This window comes from Helianthus annuus, chromosome 6 (genome assembly GCF_002127325.2).
Source record: "Helianthus annuus cultivar XRQ/B chromosome 6, HanXRQr2.0-SUNRISE, whole genome shotgun sequence".
NCBI classification, from domain to species: domain Eukaryota; kingdom Viridiplantae; phylum Streptophyta; class Magnoliopsida; order Asterales; family Asteraceae; genus Helianthus; species Helianthus annuus.
In genome coordinates this window covers 9,429,305-9,449,673 of record NC_035438.2, presented here as the reverse complement: position 1 = coordinate 9,449,673, position 20,369 = coordinate 9,429,305, and the positions used below count along the sequence as shown (strand labels likewise).

Genomic DNA, 20,369 nt, shown 5'->3' with positions numbered 1-20,369 from the left:
ATGAAGAAATCGAGGCTAAGCCCAACAAGTACCGCACAGGTCGGTGAGCCTCAAGGAGAGAAGAAAGTAGAGAAACCACCCGTAGACATTAGACCTTCTCCACTAGTAGATCATTCGCGTGTCCCGTTTCCTACACGTCTTAGGAACCAAAAGTACTCCAAGGAATACGGGCAATTCTTAGATATCTTCAAGCAATTGAAGATTAATCTACCTTTCATTGAAGCACTCCAATCTATGCCTAAATACGCGAAATTCTTAAAGGACCTTCTTAGAAACAAGGAGAAGTTAGGGGAGTTGTCGAATGTTCCATTGAATGGAGGGTGCTCCGCAGTCGTTCTAAATAAGCTTCCGGAAAAGCTTACCGATCCCGGCATTTTTACTATTCCATGTCTTTTCGGTAGTAACACCAATACTCGAGCCTTAGCCGACCTAGGTGCTAGCATCAATTTGATGCCCATTTCTCTCTACGAGAAGCTAGACTTAGGCGAGCTTTCACCTACCTGTATGACATTGTCTTTAGCCGATCGATCCGTGAAATACCCGAGGGGTATTGTTGAGAATTTGCTTGTTAAGGTCGACAAGTTTGTTTTTCCCGCTGATTTCATCATTCTTGATATGGAAGCGGATGAGCGAGTTCCTATCATACTTGGTCATCCGTTTTTGTGTACCGCTAAAGCCCTCATAGATGTTTACGATGGTAAGATCACACTTAGGGTCGATAACGAGAGAGTCACTTTTGAGATAGATCGTTCCATTAACCACCCGAGTGGTTCCGATGACTATAGTGGTCCTTGCCATTCCGTTTATTTCTTGAACTCTTTCATCTCATGTGTTGACCATTGTCTAGAGTATATTAGTGGAGCCGACTTAGTAGTAGGAGAGAGAGTCGAGGTGGAGTCGTTGAGGTTGGATGAAGTTGAAGATGAGGGGATTCCTTTGATTCCCGAAGCATTAGCCATTAGTGATGACACTACCCAACCCCCACCCTTAGAGCTTAAGGTACTTCCATCTCATTTAGAATATGCTTTTCTAGGGGAGGGTTCCGAGCTACCCGTTATCATCTCATCGAAGTTGGAGGATGGAGAGAAGTTGAGGTTGTTGGAAGTGTTGAAAGCCAACAAAGAGGCCATTGCATGGAGGTTGTCCGACATTAAGGGCATCAGCCCTTCTTATTGTAGCCACCGAATACTCATGGAGGATGATTTCAAACCGGTGGTGCAACCCTAAAGGCGCCTCAACCCCAACATGCAAGATGTTGTGAAGAAGGAGGTTCTAAAACTCCTAGATGCTGGGATGATATATCCCAACTCAGATTCGCCATGGGTGAGTCCTACTCAGGTTGTCCCTAAGAAGGGAGGGATGACCGTTGTCATGAATTCCAAGAATGAGCTTATCCCTTCTCGCACAGTCACGGGTTGGCGAGTGTGCATCGACTACCGAAAGTTGAATGATGCCACCCGAAAAGACCACTTCCCATTGCCCTTTATCGATCAAATGTTAGAGCGTCTCGCGAGTCAACAATTTTATTGTTTCTCGACGGTTTTTCTGGGTACTTCCAGATCCAATCGCACCGGAGGATCAAGATAAGACCACCTTCACATGCCCCTATGGCACTTACGCATACCGACGCATGCCATTTGGACTGTGTAACGCTCCAGCTGCCTTTTAGCGGTGCATGGTTGCCATATTCCAGGATATGATTGAGAGTTCCATGGAGGTTTTCATGGATGATTTTTCAGTCTATGGTAACTCCTTTGATGAGTGTTTGAAGAATCTCGAGAGGATGCTAAACAGGTGCGTTGAGACTAAGCTTATGCTGAATTGGGAAAAGTGTCACTTCATGGTAACGGAAGGTATTGTCTTAGGACACAAGATCTCAAGGGATGGTATCGAGGTGGATCGTGCGAAAATAGATACCATTAGTAGGTTACCTACACCCACTAGCGTGAAGTCGATTCGGAGTTTTTTAGGTCATGCGGGCTTCTATAGACGCTTCATTAGGGATTTCTCTAAAATCACTCGCCGCATGACCCGTCTTCTAGAGAAAGATGTTCCATTCGTCTTTGACAAGGAGTGTCTTAAGGCCTTCAACTTTTTGAAGGAACAGCTTGTGAGTGCACCTATTCTTATCTCGCCCGATTGGAGCTTGCCGTTTGAGCTCATGTGCGATGCGAGTGACTATGTCGTTGGAGCGGTATTAGGACAAAGAAAGGATAAGCACTTCCACCCTATTTACTACACGAGCAAAACGTTAAATGATGCTCAAGAGAACTACACCACCACAGAGAAAGAACTCTTAGCGGTAGTTTTTGCTTTCGACAAATTCCTCTCGTACCTCGTGTTATCCAAGACCATAGTTTTCACCGACCAGTCCGCGTTGCGTTTTCTTTTTCAAAAGAAAGACGCCAAACCCCGACTTATTCGGTGGATTCTATTGCTCTCCAAGTTCGATATTGAAATTAGAGATAAGAAAGGGGGCGAAAACGTAGCAGCCGATCATCTTTCACGTTTATAGGACCCTAGGAGAGAGGAGATTCGTGAGGAGGAGATAGGAGATACATTTCCTCACGAGTCGATCGAGTTTGTAGAGGCCGAGAAGGAGGGATTGCCTTGGTTTTGTGATTTAGCAAATTATCTTTCAAGTGGCAATATTGTGAAGGCAATGACCACACAACAAAGGAGGAAGTTCCTTAGTGAGTCAAGGAAGTATGTGTGGGATGATCCGTTTCTCTTTAGAATAGGGGGAGATAGGATACTTAGGCGATGCGTGTCGAGAGAAGAGGGTTTGAACATCCTTAAACATGTGCATGAAGGTCTAACGGGAGGCCATCATGGTGCATACGCCATCGCACAAAAGGTGTTCGATTGTGGATTTTATTGGCCTAACGTACTTCGTGATGTCGTTGAGTTCGTGAAAACATGTGATGCTTGTCAACGAACCGGTAACATTACAGGCAAAGATGAGATGCCTCAAAACCTAATCCAAGTGTTGGAGGTTTTTGATGTTTGGGGCATAGATTTCATGGGACCCTTTCCCGTCTAAAAAGGTAATCGTTATATACTTATGGCAATTGACTACGTGTCTAAGTGGGTAGAGGCTCAAACTCTTCCTACAAATGAAGCCCGAGTAGTATTGAGTTTCCTCAAGAAACTCTTTTCCCGCTTCGGTATACCTAAAGCTTTAATTAGTGACCGTGGTACTCACTTTTGCAATGCATTGATGGAAAAATTGCTTGCACGCAACGGAGTCACTCATCGTTTGTCTACCGCATATCATCCACAGACAAGTGGTCAAGTGGAGAACGCGAATCGTGGTATCAAACGTATTCTAGAGAAAACCGTGGGAAAGAATAGAAAAGATTGGTCTGACAAGCTTGACGATGCATCGTGGGCGTTTCGAACCGCTTACAAAACACCTTTAGGAACCACGCCATTTATGATCGTCTATCGAAAAGCTTGTCATCTTCCCGTAGAGCTAGAACACCGAGCACTTTGGGCGTTAAAAATTGTTAATCTTGATATAACCGAAGCCGCTAGGAAACGTTTCTTTCAAATCCATGAGCTTGAGGAGCTTAGGTGTCACGGCCCCCAGCCCGGTGTGACACGGTCCAGAGGCCGTGGGACAGAAACCCGTGGTATTGATTATTTAATTCGACAGCGGAAATAATTGACATGATCTTTTTAAAACTGAAAATGCCCAATTATTTTATTTCACAAATTTGGACAAACCCCATAATTTACAATAAAGGGAATTTTACGAGGAAATCCCTGGCTTTTACAAAACATATTTATTTATTTTATTTTATTGAGCCACCTCTTCAAGCTTGTTAGTGCTACCTAGCACTTTTCGTTGATTCACAGTAAGTCACCTAAAACATGTTTAAAAAGATTTTATCAGCGGGGAAATACTGGCGAGTCATTCAATTTGCACAAAAGACATATTGTTATAAATTGACAGCATTAAGGGTTTTTATATTTGCCCTTATCATATAATTAACTAGTTCAGCTGTCACTTGACCGAATCTATGACTGTGGACATATCACTAATTAGGCTCGCCCACCTAATAGTGATAAATCGTTAGTAGTAATGTGCACAAAACCCCCATATACTGCCAGTAATTAAAGATTAGCAAAGACTTAATCACTGCAAAATATAACTGGAAAACATTTAGGGTTCTGTAAAGCAATTTGATAAAAAGAGAATGACTCACATTGCAAGTTTAACCGGACAGAACCTTGCCTACTGATTTAACCTCGTAACCTAATTTAAATAACAATGCATACGAAACTAGGTCAGTAACTTAATACAACATTTACGATAAACTCACGAAATCAAAACCCTCACGACGAATGACAAAGTATAGCCCAAATTCGGGCAGCACTTAAACATCCATCGGATTGGTTTCAATCGATTGGACATTGCATCGTAGCAGTGATCGAGTTAATACCCTGTAATCGTAGCAGCGTTTCCCTACTTAGAAATTCGATTTTGAGCAGTAGACTTCGTTTTTGAACAAAATTTTCGAACACAGATGAACTGCTCATGCACCAGCAATTTATAGCAACTTTTTGACTTTTACGCGGCCCGCGTAAACCCTTACAAGAACTTACGCGGCCTGCGAGGGCCACCTAGTCTACAACTAGGGCTACCGTGTCACGTGTAGGCCCGCCACGTGTGCGACACGTGGCCTGAACGCTTATCCGGGGACTTTTAAGTTGTCGCGGCCTGCGTAGCCTTACCTTATGGCTTACGCGGCCCGCGTGAAATTTTCTTGATTTCTTGATTTTTCATGCACATTAGGGTTTCAGGGGTCCGGGTTTTCACTTACGGGTTGTTTTAGGGGCATTTTTGCAGGTCCTTACATCCTTCCCACCTTATTTAAAATCTCGTCCTCGAGATTTACTGAAATGAGTGAGGTTACTTTCGCTTCATTTCCGTTTCCAGCTCCCAGGTGTACTCAGGTCCTCTTTTTGAATCCCACTTGACCTTGACAAGTACTAGTTTTTTGTGCTTGAGAAACTTGACCTTTTTGTCTTCTATTTGAAGTGGTTTCTCAACAAATTTTAGCTTTTCATTTACCTTTATGTCTTGAAGAGGTACTACCCAGGGATTCGTCAGATAGACATTTCTTGAGGTTAGATACATGAAATACGTCATGTACTCCGGCTAACTCTTCTGGTAGTTGTAAGCGATATGCAATTGGTCCTATTCGCTGAATTACTGGGAGTGGTCCGACGTACCTTGGACTTAGCTTTCCTTTCTTACCAAAGCGGACTACCCCTTTCCAAGGAGAAACTTTTAAGAGTACCTTGTCTCCAACTTGAAATTCCAGTGGCTTACGTCGATTGTCTGCATAATTTTTCTGGCGATCTCGAGCCGTTTTCAGTCTTTCCTTGATATGGGTGATCTTGTCGGTGGTTTCTTGCACAATTTCAGGACCTGATAACTGACTTTCTCCTATTTCTGCCCAGCAAACTGGAGTTCTACATTTTCGTCCATACAGTGATTCGAACGGGGCAGCTTCGATGCTTGTATGATAACTATTGTTATAGGAGAATTCAATTAAGGGTAGGTGGTTATCCCAGTTCCCACCAAAATCGATTACACATGCCCTGAGCATGTCTTCCAGGGTTTGGGTCGTCCTTTCACTTTGTCCATCTGTTTGGGGATGGTACGCAGTGCTTAAGTTCAGCCTAGTCCCCATGGCTTCTTGGAAACTTGTCCAGAAGTGCAAAGTAAAACGACTATCTCTATCTGATATAATGGAGAGTGGGACTCCATGTAAGGATACTACCTCGTCTATGTATAACTTGGCTAATCTTTCCATGCTAAAGGTTTCCTTTATGGGTAAGAAATGAGCTGATTTGGTCAATCGATCCACAATTACCTAAATCGCGTCGTTACCTCTTCTGGTTTTGGGCAACTTAGTAACAAAATCCATGGTTATTAGTTCCCATTTCCAGACAGGCATTTCTAATTGTTGGAGTAACCCTAAAGGTTTCTGGTGTTCTGCTTTAACTTGCGAACAAGTTAGACACTTAGATACATATCTAGCTATGTCCCTTTTCATTCCTATCCACCAGAAATTATTTCTTAAATCTTGGTACATCTTATTATTTCCAGGATGCATGGTATACCTAGATTTATGAGCTTCCTCTAAAATTTTATTCCTTAAGGTTCCTTGTTTAGGTACCCTAATCCTTTTCTTGTGGAATTTCCAAATTCCAACAGTTCCTTGTTCCAATTCCTTTATCCTTCCTTTCATTCCTTCAGTATCATCCTTGATTGTTGTTTTCTGAATGTTTTTCAGTTGTTCAATTAAATCTAATTATAGATTTAACCTAAGAGCACGAACTCGCTTTTGTTTTTCATGATACTTACGAGTTAAAGCATCCGCGATTACATTTGCTTTTCCCTCGTGATATTGAATATCACAGTCGTAGTCACTTAGAATTTCCATCCATCTCCGTTGTCTCATGTTTAATTCTTTTTGCCCAAATATGTATCTTAAGCTCTTATGATCTGTATAAACAGTAAACTTACTTCCATACAGATAGTGCCTTCAAATCTTAAGGGCAAAAATTATTGCTCCTAATTCTAAATCATGAGTTGTATAATTTTCTTCGTGCTTCTTCAATTGTCTTGAGGCATATGCAATTACCTTTTTGCGCTGCATCAACACACATCCTAATCCTAGTTTAGAAGCATCACAATAAACTTCAAAATCCTCTGTCCCTTCTGGTAAGGCTAGAATTGGGGCATTTGTTAATTTTTGCTTTAAAACCTTAAAAGCCTCTTCTTGCCTAGGTCCCCACTCAAACTTTACGGCTTTACAGGTTAGCTTAGTCAATGGCACAACTATTTTAGAAAAATCCTTAATGAATCGTCTATAGTATCCGGCTAATCCTAGAAAACTTCTAATTTCCATAGCTGATTGCGGGACCTTCCATTTGGTGATTGCTTCTATTTTGGATGGATCTACGTGAATACCTTCGTGATTCACCATATGTCCTAAAAATTGCACCTCCTGTAGCCAAAATTCACACTTTGAGAATTTGGCGTAAAGCTTTTCCTTTCTTAACAAAGTTAAGAGTGCTCGTAAATGCTCACAATGCTCATCCTGACTTTTGGAATAAATAAGTATATCGTCGATGAAGATAATTACAAATTTATCCAGATACGGTTTACAGATCCTATTCATCATATCCATAAATGTTGCAGGAGCAATTGTTAGTCCAAATGGCATAACTGTAAATTCATAGTGACCATATCTAGTCCTTAAAGCGGTTTTAGGTATGTCTTCCTCTTGTAATTTCAATTGATGATATTCGGAGCGTAAATCTATCTTAGAAAAATATCTAGCTCCGTGAAGTTGATCGAAAAGATCATCAATTCTAGGTAATGGGTATCGATTCTTAATTGTAACTTTATTCAATTCCCTGTAATGATACACATTCGCATCGAACCATCCTTCTTTTTCACAAACAACATTGGTGCTCCCCAAGGGGATGAACTAGGTTGTATAAATCCTTTGCTTAATAATTCATCTAACTGCTTTTTCAATTCTAACATTTCGGTGGGTGCTAACCGATAAGGTGCCTTGGCTATCGGTGTAGTTCCAGGAATTAGATGAATTCTAAATTCTACTTCCCTATCGGGTGGTAATCCAGGTAGTTCTTCCGGAAATACATCCGGGTATTCTGATACTACAGGAATGTCCTTGAGTTCTTTACTCTTGGTATTAATAACTACCGAGACCATATATGCTATTCCTTATTTTCTTGAATAACTGGCCACTTTCATTACTGAAATAAATTTCAGTGGCTTACGTGGCTTATCTCCTGTAACCATGATTATTTCCCCTGATGGTGTATGAATTTCTATGGAATTCTTATCACAGAGGATTCGAGCATGGTTGGCTACTAACCAATCCATTCCTAACACAACATCGAATCCAGCTAAATTCATAGGTAACAGGTTTGCAGAAAATTTATGGCCTAAGAGTTCTATCTTTCCTTCTTGCAAAATCTTATCTATGTTGACAGAATTTCCATCTGCCGTTTCTACTGAATAAATTTGCTTAAGTTTGGTTAAAGGTAGATTAAGAGCTTGGCAGAATGAAGTATTTATAAAACTTTGGTTTGCACCAGAGTCAAATAATACTTTCGCATAAACGTTGTGAACTAGGAACGTACCCGCTATTACATCCGGAATCAGATCTGCTTCTTGGGTCGTCAGCTGAAAAGCTCTTGCATTTTTCTTAGTAGTCCCTTCAGCAGGTTTGGCTTTATTGTCAGCTGGTTTGACCAATTTAGGGCATTCTGTTCTGAAATGCCCAGCTTCTCCACAGTTATAGCAGACCTTTGATTTCTTCTTGCATTCCTCCTCCCGATGGCCCGGAATTTTGCAGAAATTACAGCTTTCTCTACATTTTCCAAAATGTTTCTTTTTGCAATTCCCGCAAAAGGGTGGGGTGGAACAGTTCCCTTTCTTTTAAAGTTGCTATTATTACCCACACGAAATCCCTGGGTAATCTTTTGGGCTAATTCCTTTTTCTTGTTTTCTTCTCGCGTACGCACCAGCCCGTCCGTCAGAGTGTTGGCTAATTCCACCGCATCGTCAATTGTACGGGGCCTTGCAGTTTTAACGATATCCCGAATCTCGCTAATTAAACCCCAAATATAGCGAGATATAAGTACCGGTTCTAGCGAAGCCAGAGTTGGTACAATTCGGGCATATTCGAAGAATTTCGAGGTATACCCTCTACAGTCCACATCTACCATTCGATGGCTCAGGAATTTATTCACCATTTGTTCCTTTTCATATTTGGGGCAGAATTTCCTTTCCACCAGTTGCTTAAACTCGTCCCAACTCATGGCATAAGCCATGTCGCTTCCTTTGGCTTGCAATACCGTATTCCACCATTCTAATGCCTCTTCCTTGAAAAGGTGAGAAGCATACATGACTTTATCTTGCTCGGCGCATTTACTTATTTTAATTACTGCTTCCGTTTTCTCTAACCAACGCAGTGCAGCAGTCGCCCCTCCATTGCCTGCAAATTCGACGGGTTTACAGGCAAGAAATTCCTTATAAGTGCAACCAGGCGTTGCAGCTTTCATTCTCTTGTGGATTGGGGACTGAATTAAGTTGTCGTTATTGCCGCCTCCGTTAACACTATTACTGAAATTATCGTCGCGCGTACATTTACTGGGGTGAGCTTCTGAAGGCTCAACAGGACTTTTAACAGCAGCGACGATTGCCGTGATAGCATTAGCTATTCCCTGAGCGACGATGTTTTCTATATCTTGCCGATTTAGAAAGTGATCCTCATTATTGTGTTCCGATTGATTAACTTCATTAACTGGTTCATTAACAACGTGTTCCATCTGATAATTAACAATATACAAGTTATTGGTACAAATAAATAACAACCAAACGCAATAAAGTAATCGCACAAAATCACGTCAACACGTATAGCCAAAATTGTCGACTTTGCGACTTTCATATTTTATATATTTTAGTATGCATCCGTACACACCAGTTATCTTACAAAAGTTTCATTTTTAGTTATTTTACATGATTATATTTTTATTATTTATTATCATTTTATTATTATTAAACACATAACCACACCACCATGCAACCACAACCAACTGGCGTCTCAGGAACGACGCTCCCTCTCATCGTATTTCCATGAGATTTGTTCCCCCACTTCTCGGATTCGATTTCCTGCATCCACCAGCTCCTCGCCATAGTGGCGAAGTTCAGTCAAGTTCTCAGTGCTCATAGGTGGGTTTGGTGCAGGTTCAGGGTCAAACTGGGGGAAATAGGTGTTAGGGTTATTCAAGAGGTTCTGAAATTGCCAGTCAGTTGTCCACCATTCTTCCAGCTCTCCTTGTAGAGGTTGGGGTTGACAATGGGATCTGGAATAGCAGGCTCTAGATTAATTGGAAGTTGTGATTCAACTAGGTAATTGAAGAGGTTTTCATCGGCAGGTCCGATGAGGTCACTAAGTGCCAGTTTACGATCCAACTCCTCCCATGATGGCATTTCCTGGGTTTGCCCGGAACTTTCCCCAATCTCTTTTCCTTTCCCCTTATCCTTTGGATCCTCAGTCTTTATAACTTTCTGTACCGCTGGTTTCTTCCTACGCATACGCCTCCAGCCTACCAGTCTTCTTCTCTTTTTCGCCTTTGGTTTCTCCTGCGGTTGGGCCTGGAACACCATGGGCTCTTCAGTATCAGCCTGGTAGCTAGTGAAAGGGCCGGTAGTATCCATATCGGTGGTATGGATAGTGAAATTTCGGAGTGCTTCTGATAGTTCGTTCATGCTATTAGCACACACGGAGACACACACAAATTTAAGTTAAATTTTTATTTATTGTGAGTTAAATTTTCACAAAATCACAGAACGACAATCAGGAAAATTAAGTATTTCAAATACTTAATTAGCTTAAATCAGTGGCTCTGATACCACCTTTTTCTGTCACGGCCTCCGGCCCGGTGTGACCCGGTCCAGAGGCCGTGGGACAGAAACCCGTGGTATTGATTATTTAATTCGGCAACGGAAATAATTGACAGGATCTTTTTAAAACTGAAAATGCCCAATTATTTTATTTCACAAATTGGGACAAACCCCATAATTTACAATAAAGGGAATTTTACGAGGAAATCCCTGGCTTTTACAAAACATATTTATTTATTTTATTTTATTGAGCCACCTCTTCAAGCTTGTTAGTGCTACCTAGCACTTTTCCTTGATTCACAGTAAGTCACCTGAAACATGTTTAAAAAGATTTTATCAGCGGGGAAATACTGGCGAGTCATTCAATTTGCACAAAAGACACATTGTTATAAATTGACAGCATTAAGGGTTTTTATATTTGCCCTTATCATATAATTAACTGGTTCAGCTGTCACTTGACCGAATCTATGACTGTGGACATATCACTAATTAGGCTCGCCCACCTAATAGTGATAAATCGTTAGTAGTAATGTGCACAAAACCCCCACATACTGCCAGTAATTAAAGATTAGCAAAGACTTAATCACTGCAAAATATAACCGGAAAACATTTAGGGTTCTGTAAAGCAATTTGATAAAAAGAGAATGACTCGCATTGCAAGTTTAACCGGACAGAACCTTGCCTACTGATTTAACCTCGTAACCTAATTCAAATAACAATGCATACGAAACTAGGTCAGTAACTTAATACAACATTTACGATAAGCTCACGAAATCGAAACCCGCACGACGAATGACAAAGTATAGCCCGAATTCGGGCAGCACTTGGTTTCAATCGATCGGACATTGTATCGTAGCAGTGATCGAGTTAATACCCTGTAATCGTAGCAGCGTTTCCCTACTTAGAAATTCGATTTTGAGCAGTAGACTTCGTTTTTGAACAAAATTTTCGAATACAGATGAACTGCTCATACACCAGCAATTTATAGCAACTTTTTGAGTTTTATGCGGCCCGCGTAAACCCTTACAAGAACTTACGCGGCCCGCGAGGGCCACCTAGTCTACAACTAGGGCTACCGTGTCACGTGTAGGCCCGCCACGTGTGCGACACATGGCCTGAACGCTTATCCGGGGACTTTTAAGTTGTCGCGGCCCGCGTAGCCTTACCTTATGGCTTACGCGGCCCGCATGAAATCCAATTTTCTTGATTTCTTTATTTTTCATGAACATTATGGTTTCAGGGGTCCGGGTTTTCACTTACGGGTTGTTTTAGGGGCATTTTTGCAGGTCCTTACATTAGGGATGTGGCTTATGCTCAATCTTTGGGAATTAAGGAGAAAACAAAAGCTTCACATGATCACAAGTTAAGAAAGGTCAAAGAGTTTAGCAAGGGTGATAGAGTACTTCTCTACAATTCAAGATTGAAGTTGTTTGCGGGGAAGTTAAAGTCGAAGTGGTCGGGACCGTATATGGTACATTATGAGTTTCCGTACGGAGCGGTTGAGATTATGGATGAGTCAGATGGCTGGAGTTGGAAGGTAAATGGCCACCGATTGAAGAACTACATTGGAGGAGCGATAGACAAGAACGAGATGGAGGAAACTCCTCTCGAAATTCCATCAAAAGCTGCCACTTAGTGTTTTGGGGTGAAAACCCAAGTGTAGAGTATGTGCCGTTTGTAATTTCGTAATTTTTCCTAGTTTTTCGTGTCTTTGTTTTGTGTGTTTGAGTAATTTTGCAGGAATCGTACCATCGAGAAGCTGAATTTACGAAGAAAATGACATTCCAAGTAAGTCCCAACACTTAGAAAAATTTAGGATGGTTTGGAGATGGTGTGAAAAAAACTTGAAAATTTTTCTAAGGCATAAAACATGATTTTTTACGTAACCTACTGTGAAAAACACGCCCTCGCGTGCCGCCACAGCGAACAGACATCACCGTGGCGCTACGCGACCCCTAGGTCCAAAAAGGCAATCTGAACCCACCTGTGGCGTCACGCGACCATTAAGAACCTCACCCATCGCGTAACGTGACCCCCCTAAACTGAACCCCCTCTTTGACCCTATCCGTGGCGTCATGCCACGGCTAAACCATTCTGACGTCACGTGACGCGACCGCTTACCATATCGTTTAAAGTTCTTTCCCTCACCTGTCATCCCCAAATCACTCACAACCCTATTCTCTTTCACCCCACCGCCGAACACCCTTACTTCCACCATATCTTCACCATTACACAACCAAATCTCACCATTTTAACACCTCCGTGAACAGAATCAGCCGACGAACAAAACCCACCGCAAAATTTCATCATCTAGTCGCTGATTTGCTCCGATTCGGGACCCCTATTCTTAAATTTTGAACTTTTTCTTGCAACTTCTTCAGTAACTCAGGTATGTGTTCTGCATTATTCTCTTATATGATTGATTAGATCCTTTGTTTCGGTTAGTTTGTTTGTCCATCGAGTCAGTTGATTAGAGTCATGATTAGTGTCAAGTTTTGTTTTAGTTGTTTGATTAGGGTAGTAGTCGAGTCAGTTTGGCCTAGAAGTTTGCATCGATTTAGTTGTTTGGTCTTGTTCGTTAGGTCAGTTTTGAGTCGAGTCCGTGTCAATTTCATATTTTGTTTAGGGTAGATTATTGGGTGCAGATGGATGGTTTGGGCGTATGATAGATTGATTTGCAGAATTTGAGAGTCACTTGTTGGTAGTAGACTTTTCTTTGCAAAAGTGGCATTTTGTTTAGGTTGTTTTCGTGTTGATTAATGGGTGCGAATGATTGTCGGGCTGGGATTATTGAAGTTGTTTTGCTGATGTTGACTGCTACACTAGTATATTGGCACTTGAAGTTTAAACCTTGCAACTTAAAACGGAATTTTTGCAAAAGTGATAAACCCTCCTTTAACTAGGCGGATTTTTTCAAACGCGAAAATTTTGATTTTAAAACTAATAAGCGGCTGAATTTGTGCGAGGTTGGACTTCAATGTCGTCTTGGTTTGGCACTAGGATTTAATTGCGGACAATTAAAGTGCCGAGGCGGGTAGTGTACATTGAGTCCAAATTAGCGTGTCTTTTTGCCTTTTAGTCATTTTTAGTCTAGATCGAGTCTAATTTTGTCGGTCTTGGGTTTACTTGCACGTACAAGTGAATTGGGCTCGCTCGTACTCAATCTCCATTCGGGCGAGTTTAATTTTCACTTAGCAATTGTAAAAAGGTAAACCGTTTGTTTTTAATTCAACTTTATTTTCAGAATTAGCCGCGGATGAAATGCTATACGGCTATTCTATTTTTTTTAGAAAAAAAATTATAAAAATCCAAAAAAATATAAAAATTTCAAAAAATTCAAAAAAATTAAAAATACCAAAATAGTTTGTGATTACTGATTATCCGCTTGTTTTGTCTTGTTAATATCTGTTTTGCAGACATGGCAGCTGCAGGTAGCAACTTAGGACGTAGTGGTAGCGCCTGAAAGAGGGGTGCGGATCAGACAGCACCACAGGAGGATCCGATTCCACAGGAGACTCCAATTTTATAGATAGGTGCTACGTATCCGAGGTTGAGAAAAATTAAGTATCAAAGGGCTCATGAATGGATTCCAGAGAATAAAGTTAATAGACTCGACCACCCGATACTGCAGTTCGAGCCAAGGACACCTAAGTGGGATAAATACGATAAGTTGAAGGATACGGATCTACTTCAACATAGGGGGATAGATTGAATTTGGCTGGATGAAATAGGTTCAAGGTAGGTAGTGTTGGACCTCCTGGGTCCAAAGTTGACTGAGGCGCTAGATTGTGGACATGAGCAATATGAGGAGTTGGTACTGGAGTTTCACAGCACATGGAAACACAAAGAAGGAAATTTGATGATGAAAAAGTTGTGTCTTTCAGTCTGGGGAGGCAAGTGTTCGAGATGAATATGGCGAGGTTTGCTATTGTTTCGGGTTTTTATAGTGAGGAAGAGGTGAAGCAGCCCGGGTTTGTGACTAGTCTGAGAGGTGCATACACTACTGTTAGGGAGCACAGTGTTGGAGGGGCTGAGCTACGTAATTTCTGGAAGACGATTTCCGACCACCCATTTACGGTTACGAAGCTGATTACTTCGGTTCGTAATCCAGTTTATCGGTATGTTTTGAAGATCTTGTCGACTACGTTGGTGGGGCGGAAATCAGGGGAAAATAAAGCACACTGGATTGAGTTGTTCATTCTTATGTGCCATGTGGAGAACCGGGAGATGAACTTAGCTACGGTGTTAGCGGACTCATTCAGTGGGGGGCGTAGAGGTGGTCATCGAGCTGGGTTGGCTATGGGCCCATATATCACTCGTATTGCACTGAGTTTGGGGGTGTTTGACAAGTACATCCCCCGATTTCTACATGAGGGGCCGAAGACGATGATGTTTGGTATTAAGGAGTTGCAGCAGGCTGGGATAGTGTCGTATACTGAGCCTTACGGCTGGGAGCCGATTAGGCAGGGCCCGCAGGTGCAGCTGCTAGAGGGACATCCAGCTGAGGATGTGATGATACAGATTGACCCTACTCACCGTCAGCAGCCACCACAACGACATGAGCTTCCGGCACCACAGTATCCGCGTAGGCAGCCACCACCTGAGCAAATTACTTTAGAGTCGTTATCTGCCTACGTGGAGCAGAGATTTGACGGGTTAGAGCACCTCATTCAGACAGGTCAGGAGAGACAGGAGGAGGCTCTCCGGTTCATGATGAGCAGGCATAGCTTGGGGATCCTGGACTTCTTTCAGCCGACACAGCAGGGTGGCTCGGCTGGTGCTGGAGAGAGGTTTGGTCCGGATCCCCCGTTTCGTGTATTTGGTGAGGGTAGCTCTGGTGCAGGTGGACGGGAGGAGAGCAGTCAGGAGACTGCCAGTCAGGAGACTGCCAGTCAGGAGACTGCCAGTCAGGAGACTGCCAGTCAGGAGACTGCCAGTCAGGAGACTGCCAGCGAGCATGGTGAAGATTAGTGTGGGGATGATGAGGATGCAGCAGCAGCACTGATAGACTATATCTTTTGTTTTATTTTTTCTTTTATGCTGTTTTCATCCTCATATTTTGGTTTGTACTGATATACTTAAAACATGTTGGCAGGGATGTGGGTTGGTTGATATACATTGCTGGATGGTTTGTGTTTGAACTGATACTTATGTTGATATATATTATGATCTTTTGGTAGTTTGCTTATGATGTTGATAGGTTGATGTTAGTAGCCGCTTTCGTTCGCGTGTCCGAGATTAGGAGTTGTTTGCTGAGCGTGTTTCGAATTGGAGGGCTTATGTGGAAACGACAGGCACTTTGATAGTCTCACATACTCAGCTAAGTCGTTTCCCTTGTATTCTTTTGTATTTATTTATTTATTTCGTTTTTAGTTTTAAGTTTTTATTAGTTTTTAGGTAGTTTTGAGTCATATTTTCGTTCTTGCATTAGGGACAATGCAATCTTTAAGTGTGGGGATGGGTGTAAATAATCGAGTCACAAATATGAAAAATAAAAAAAATTAAAAAATTGAAAAAATCCAAAAAAATTGAAAAATCAGAAAAATGTCTTTTGAATAAAGAAGTTTGCAAATTAATACGGAAAATGATAGAAAAGATGAGTTTTTATTCGGGTTCAAATAATAATAATATGAGATTAAAATAAATCGAGCTTGTGTCTAGTTAGGGATATGTGAATAGGCCCGGGTTTGGTTTTAAGTCCCTTTGATTTAATGTACATTAATTGTCGGTCTACTAGTGGGTTTTCATCTGGGAAATATGGGAAATTGAAACCGCCAATAAGAGTATAAGGAACACCGTTATAAGTTAAAACCGTTAGAATTTTTAATCATGAAAAAAAGAAAGAAAAAAAATAGAAAAATGAGCTAGAAACTGAATGAAAGTAGCACAGGCCTATGTGATATAGGTTGGGGATAGCGACTCTACAACCGGAATGCCTCTCGGATGTGTGAAGTCGAACTTGCAATAAAAAAATCGTCGAAGCCTATGTAATCCGAGTTGGGGATAGCGACTCTACAGCTGGATTGCCTCTGGGTTAGGTGAAGCAACGTCTAAGCTCATAGAAAAAAAATATGGAAAGAAAGAAAAAATGAGGAAAAAGAAAAAAATTGATTTTAAATTCTCTTGGTTTCGATATAAGACGGTTGGGAATTGGTCTAGTGATCGTTCCTTTTGTTCTATAAGCTTGAGGCGGGATTAGGTGGACCGTAGCTTCTAGCGTGAGAACCTAGGTAGATTGACCGCACTTAAACTAAATTCACATGATAAGGGCTTAAGACCGGATTTGGGTTTAAAGGGACAAATATATTCGCAATCGCGGCTAACGCAAGCTTTGTCTATAAAAAAATATAAATAGTTTTTGACCCGAGTATCTATTCATCTCTGATTCCGTTGCATAATTCTTTTTCGAGGGCGAAAAAAGAGTAAGTGTGGGGATATTTGATGTATTACAAAATACATCTCTTATTCGTGTACAGTTTGTATAGTTTTCCGTTATATTTAGTTCTGTTAGAATGTGCATACTATTGATTAAATCGAGTTTTGCAGGTCATTAATGCTGAAAATGTTGAAAAATGATAAAGAATGAGCTGAGTTCGGGAGTTAGAATGATTTTTGAGAATTTGGAGTGTTGAAGCTGATTGAAAAACTGATCTTTCTGTGAAAATGGAGTCGTCGCGCTACGCCACAAGGAACCATTAGAACCGTCGCGCTACGCCACCATTAAATAAATAATTCCTGACATTTCATGTCATCGCGCTACGCGACCTCAAGATCACTTACCCCGTCGCGTGACGCGATGGGTTTGTTTAACGGAAATTCTTCGCTGTTGATTAGGGTTTAGTATAAAAACTAAAGAAATCATAACCCAAAACCCTAGTTACGAATTAAGGAATTTAGAGGCGATTTCCAGAGCATTCTTTGAGCTGATCGGAGCGTTTATGATCACTAGAATCATTGGTACGAGTTCGGGACGAAGATTGAAGACTTGCACGGGTTTTCTAATTCCTTGTTTGTTGATTTTTCTTTCGAATCTTGTAACAATGAATTCTTGTTTGAACAATTTTACTTTGTTTTCGTTATTTAATATGCTTGGCTAAACTTTTAAACCGCCTAGACTATGATGAATAGATTGAAATAAAGTTTGAACCTTTTTCGTTAATTGCGTGTCTTTTATGGATTGATTGTGTATTGTAAAAGGTTTAGTTTATTAATTTGGTGTGTATGCGTACTTTTATTTGGTTAATTATTATCAATTGCTTCGTGTGAATCTAGGTGGTTGTCTGCTACAGAATAGGTTCATGCTAGATCTTTGACCTTGTGTCTCTGACCTTTAGGGTGAATTGGCTAATAAACCTTAGAAGTGATAGGTAATGATTTGCTAGATTTCAGTATTCTACTAGTCCTAATAGCTGGAAGGTGCAGGGCTATTGGTAGGTCTTACCCGGCGAATTGCTTTAGACAGTCTTTGGAAAAAGTCGTGCCTTAGTTGCCCCTTTGGTTTATTAGTCTGTCAAGTCAAGTTAAGAAACCCAAACTACCCTAGATCTATAATTGGAAAAGAGTAGGTCAACATTAGGGTACTTACACAATAATTAGATAACCGGAAGGAAGTCTAATAACCGGTAGGATTAACGGCCTAGGTAGTGCCATAAGTTTAACCTCGAGAAAGGTTGAGGGGCTTAGTTGGTGTCTTAATAGGTTTAGTATCACAAGATACCGGTTCCATAAAACATGCAGTTAATTTAATTGGTAAATACTTAAAATCAATCCAGGATTCTAGTCTATGTGGTCTTCATCATCATATAAGAAAAAGTCTTCGCTTTAGTTCGTATTAGTCTAGTTCTAGTTTAATAATTAGTTTATTAGATTTCCTTGAATTTTCAGTAACCCCCCCCCCCAAAAAAAAAACAATTAAACAGTTTGAGTCGTGTCTGTCAGAGTCTAATTAGCGTGATTAATAGAGTCTCGTGTTTCGATATCCGGACTTCCTTAGGTCATACTACAGTGATCGGTACACTTGCCGATTGTGTGGTTTAGGTCGAGTCTAGATTTAAAGCTTTTTAGTGTCTAGCTTAGAGAGTCTAAAGTAGTTAATTTTAATAGTCTGTTTAGCACACATCAGACCCCGAGATATATGGACGTAGTTTTTAAAAGATTTTAAAAAGTGGTAGCGGCGCAGCTTGTTGCCCGTTTACCATCTATCTCGATGTAAATTCATAGCACGATAATATTTCAACTATAACGTGCAAACTTTTTTAAAACATTGTAGACTTTATAAAATTTTGTAACATTTTTTAAAAATTTAAACTTTAAAAAGTCGTAGAGGCTATAAACTTATAAGGTTGACGTACCCACATTTTTAGGTTTTTGTAGTCGGTCCTCACAAATGCCAATGACAAAGTCGTGTCCGTGTCATGTATTATCCTTAGTCAATTTGTTTTTTCAAGGTAACTGAGGTGCAGTTTGTTTTTTAAGATGTAAAATGTTTGCAGTCAACGGACATTTTCTTCAGACATCTGTAGAAAAAGAGGTGGATCAAACCTCTACACTCTTGCAAGAAAAAAGTTGTTTGCTTTTTAACGTATGTAGACTTGTAAAACAAACTGGTGGTGGTGTACGGACGATGGTGGTGGTGGACGGTGGTGCTAGACGGTGATGGTGGGTGGTGGACGGTGGTGCTAGATGGTGATGGTGGGTGGTGGACGTAGACGGTGGACGGTGGACGGAGGATGGTGGTGGTACATGATGGTGGGTGGTGGACGGTGGTGGTGGATGGTGGCGTTTAACCCTCTACAGACTTTAGAAGATCTTAAAAGTTGTTGGGCCAAGTCTGCACCAAGAAGAGCACGCGCAGAAGTTTTTTAATGAAACGTTTTCAAAAAAGCAAACAGTCTGTAGATGGCAATTCCGCTGCAAAAGTTTTAATTAACACCGGTACTACTTGAACTGTTCATGGCTCCCGTCCAAAGTAGGGTCGGGGGTTGTGACAGATATATACCATGTATGTTGATTGTGTTTGATTGTTGTGTTTTTAGACTTATCTCTAATTTTTTATATTTTTTTTGTTCTATGTAGGTTGGTGTATTGAAGGTTGAAGCCTTGAAGGTTCTAGGTGAAGAATGTAGGAATCACATTTCTATTTTAGTATGATCATGATTAGGGCTGTAAATGAACCGAACGAACACGAACGAGGCCTTGTTCGTGTTCGTTCGTTAAGGAAATAAATGTGTTCGCGAACGGTTCATGAACACTTACCGAACAAGATTTTATGTTCGTGTTCGTTCATTAAGGAAATGGGCATGTTCACGAACGGTTCACGAACACAAGCGAACACAAATAAATTTGGCAAACGCAATGAAGGATAAAGGTGGATGGCCCAGAGAGTAGCACTAGAACTTGAATCCTTTATTGTGGAACGGAGGTAGATCATATTCGTCGATGTAAATAATGAGAAAAGAAAGGGAAATCTTGCATAAACAAGATGAAAGAGTGTTTCCTAGTTTAATTGTTAGGGTAATGATATAAATAAAAGTTTAATAGTATAAAAAGTATAGATAAAATATATGAAGTATAAAAATCTTTAATTAAAACACGAACATACGAACATAAACGAACGCAAATGAACGAATGTTCACGAACACCTTACCGAACGTTCACGAACACAACTGAACGAACGAGACCTTTGTTCATGTTCGTTCATTTAACTAATCGAACGGAATTTCTTGTTCATGTTCGTTCGGTAAGTATAAATCATACCTTAACGTATCCCCTCGCCATGATTACATCTGATAAGTTGAGCTTAAGTGGACAACAATACCGACAATCGTTATAGGATGCTTATCTTAATGTTAACTAATTGAACAACAAGAGCGTTTTGGCATGACCGTACACTGATATGATTCTC

General features: G+C 40.8%; 1 protein-coding gene across 1 annotated transcript; it reads left to right on the top strand.

Annotated features, from left to right (window-relative positions):
* On the top strand, positions 1 to 1,227 carry LOC110944371. The gene has a single exon (XM_022186032.1). It carries the CDS (start codon positions 1 to 3, stop codon positions 1,225 to 1,227), a length of 1,227 nt encoding a protein of 408 aa, XP_022041724.1.
* Positions 1,228 to 20,369: the final 19,142 nt, after the last annotated feature.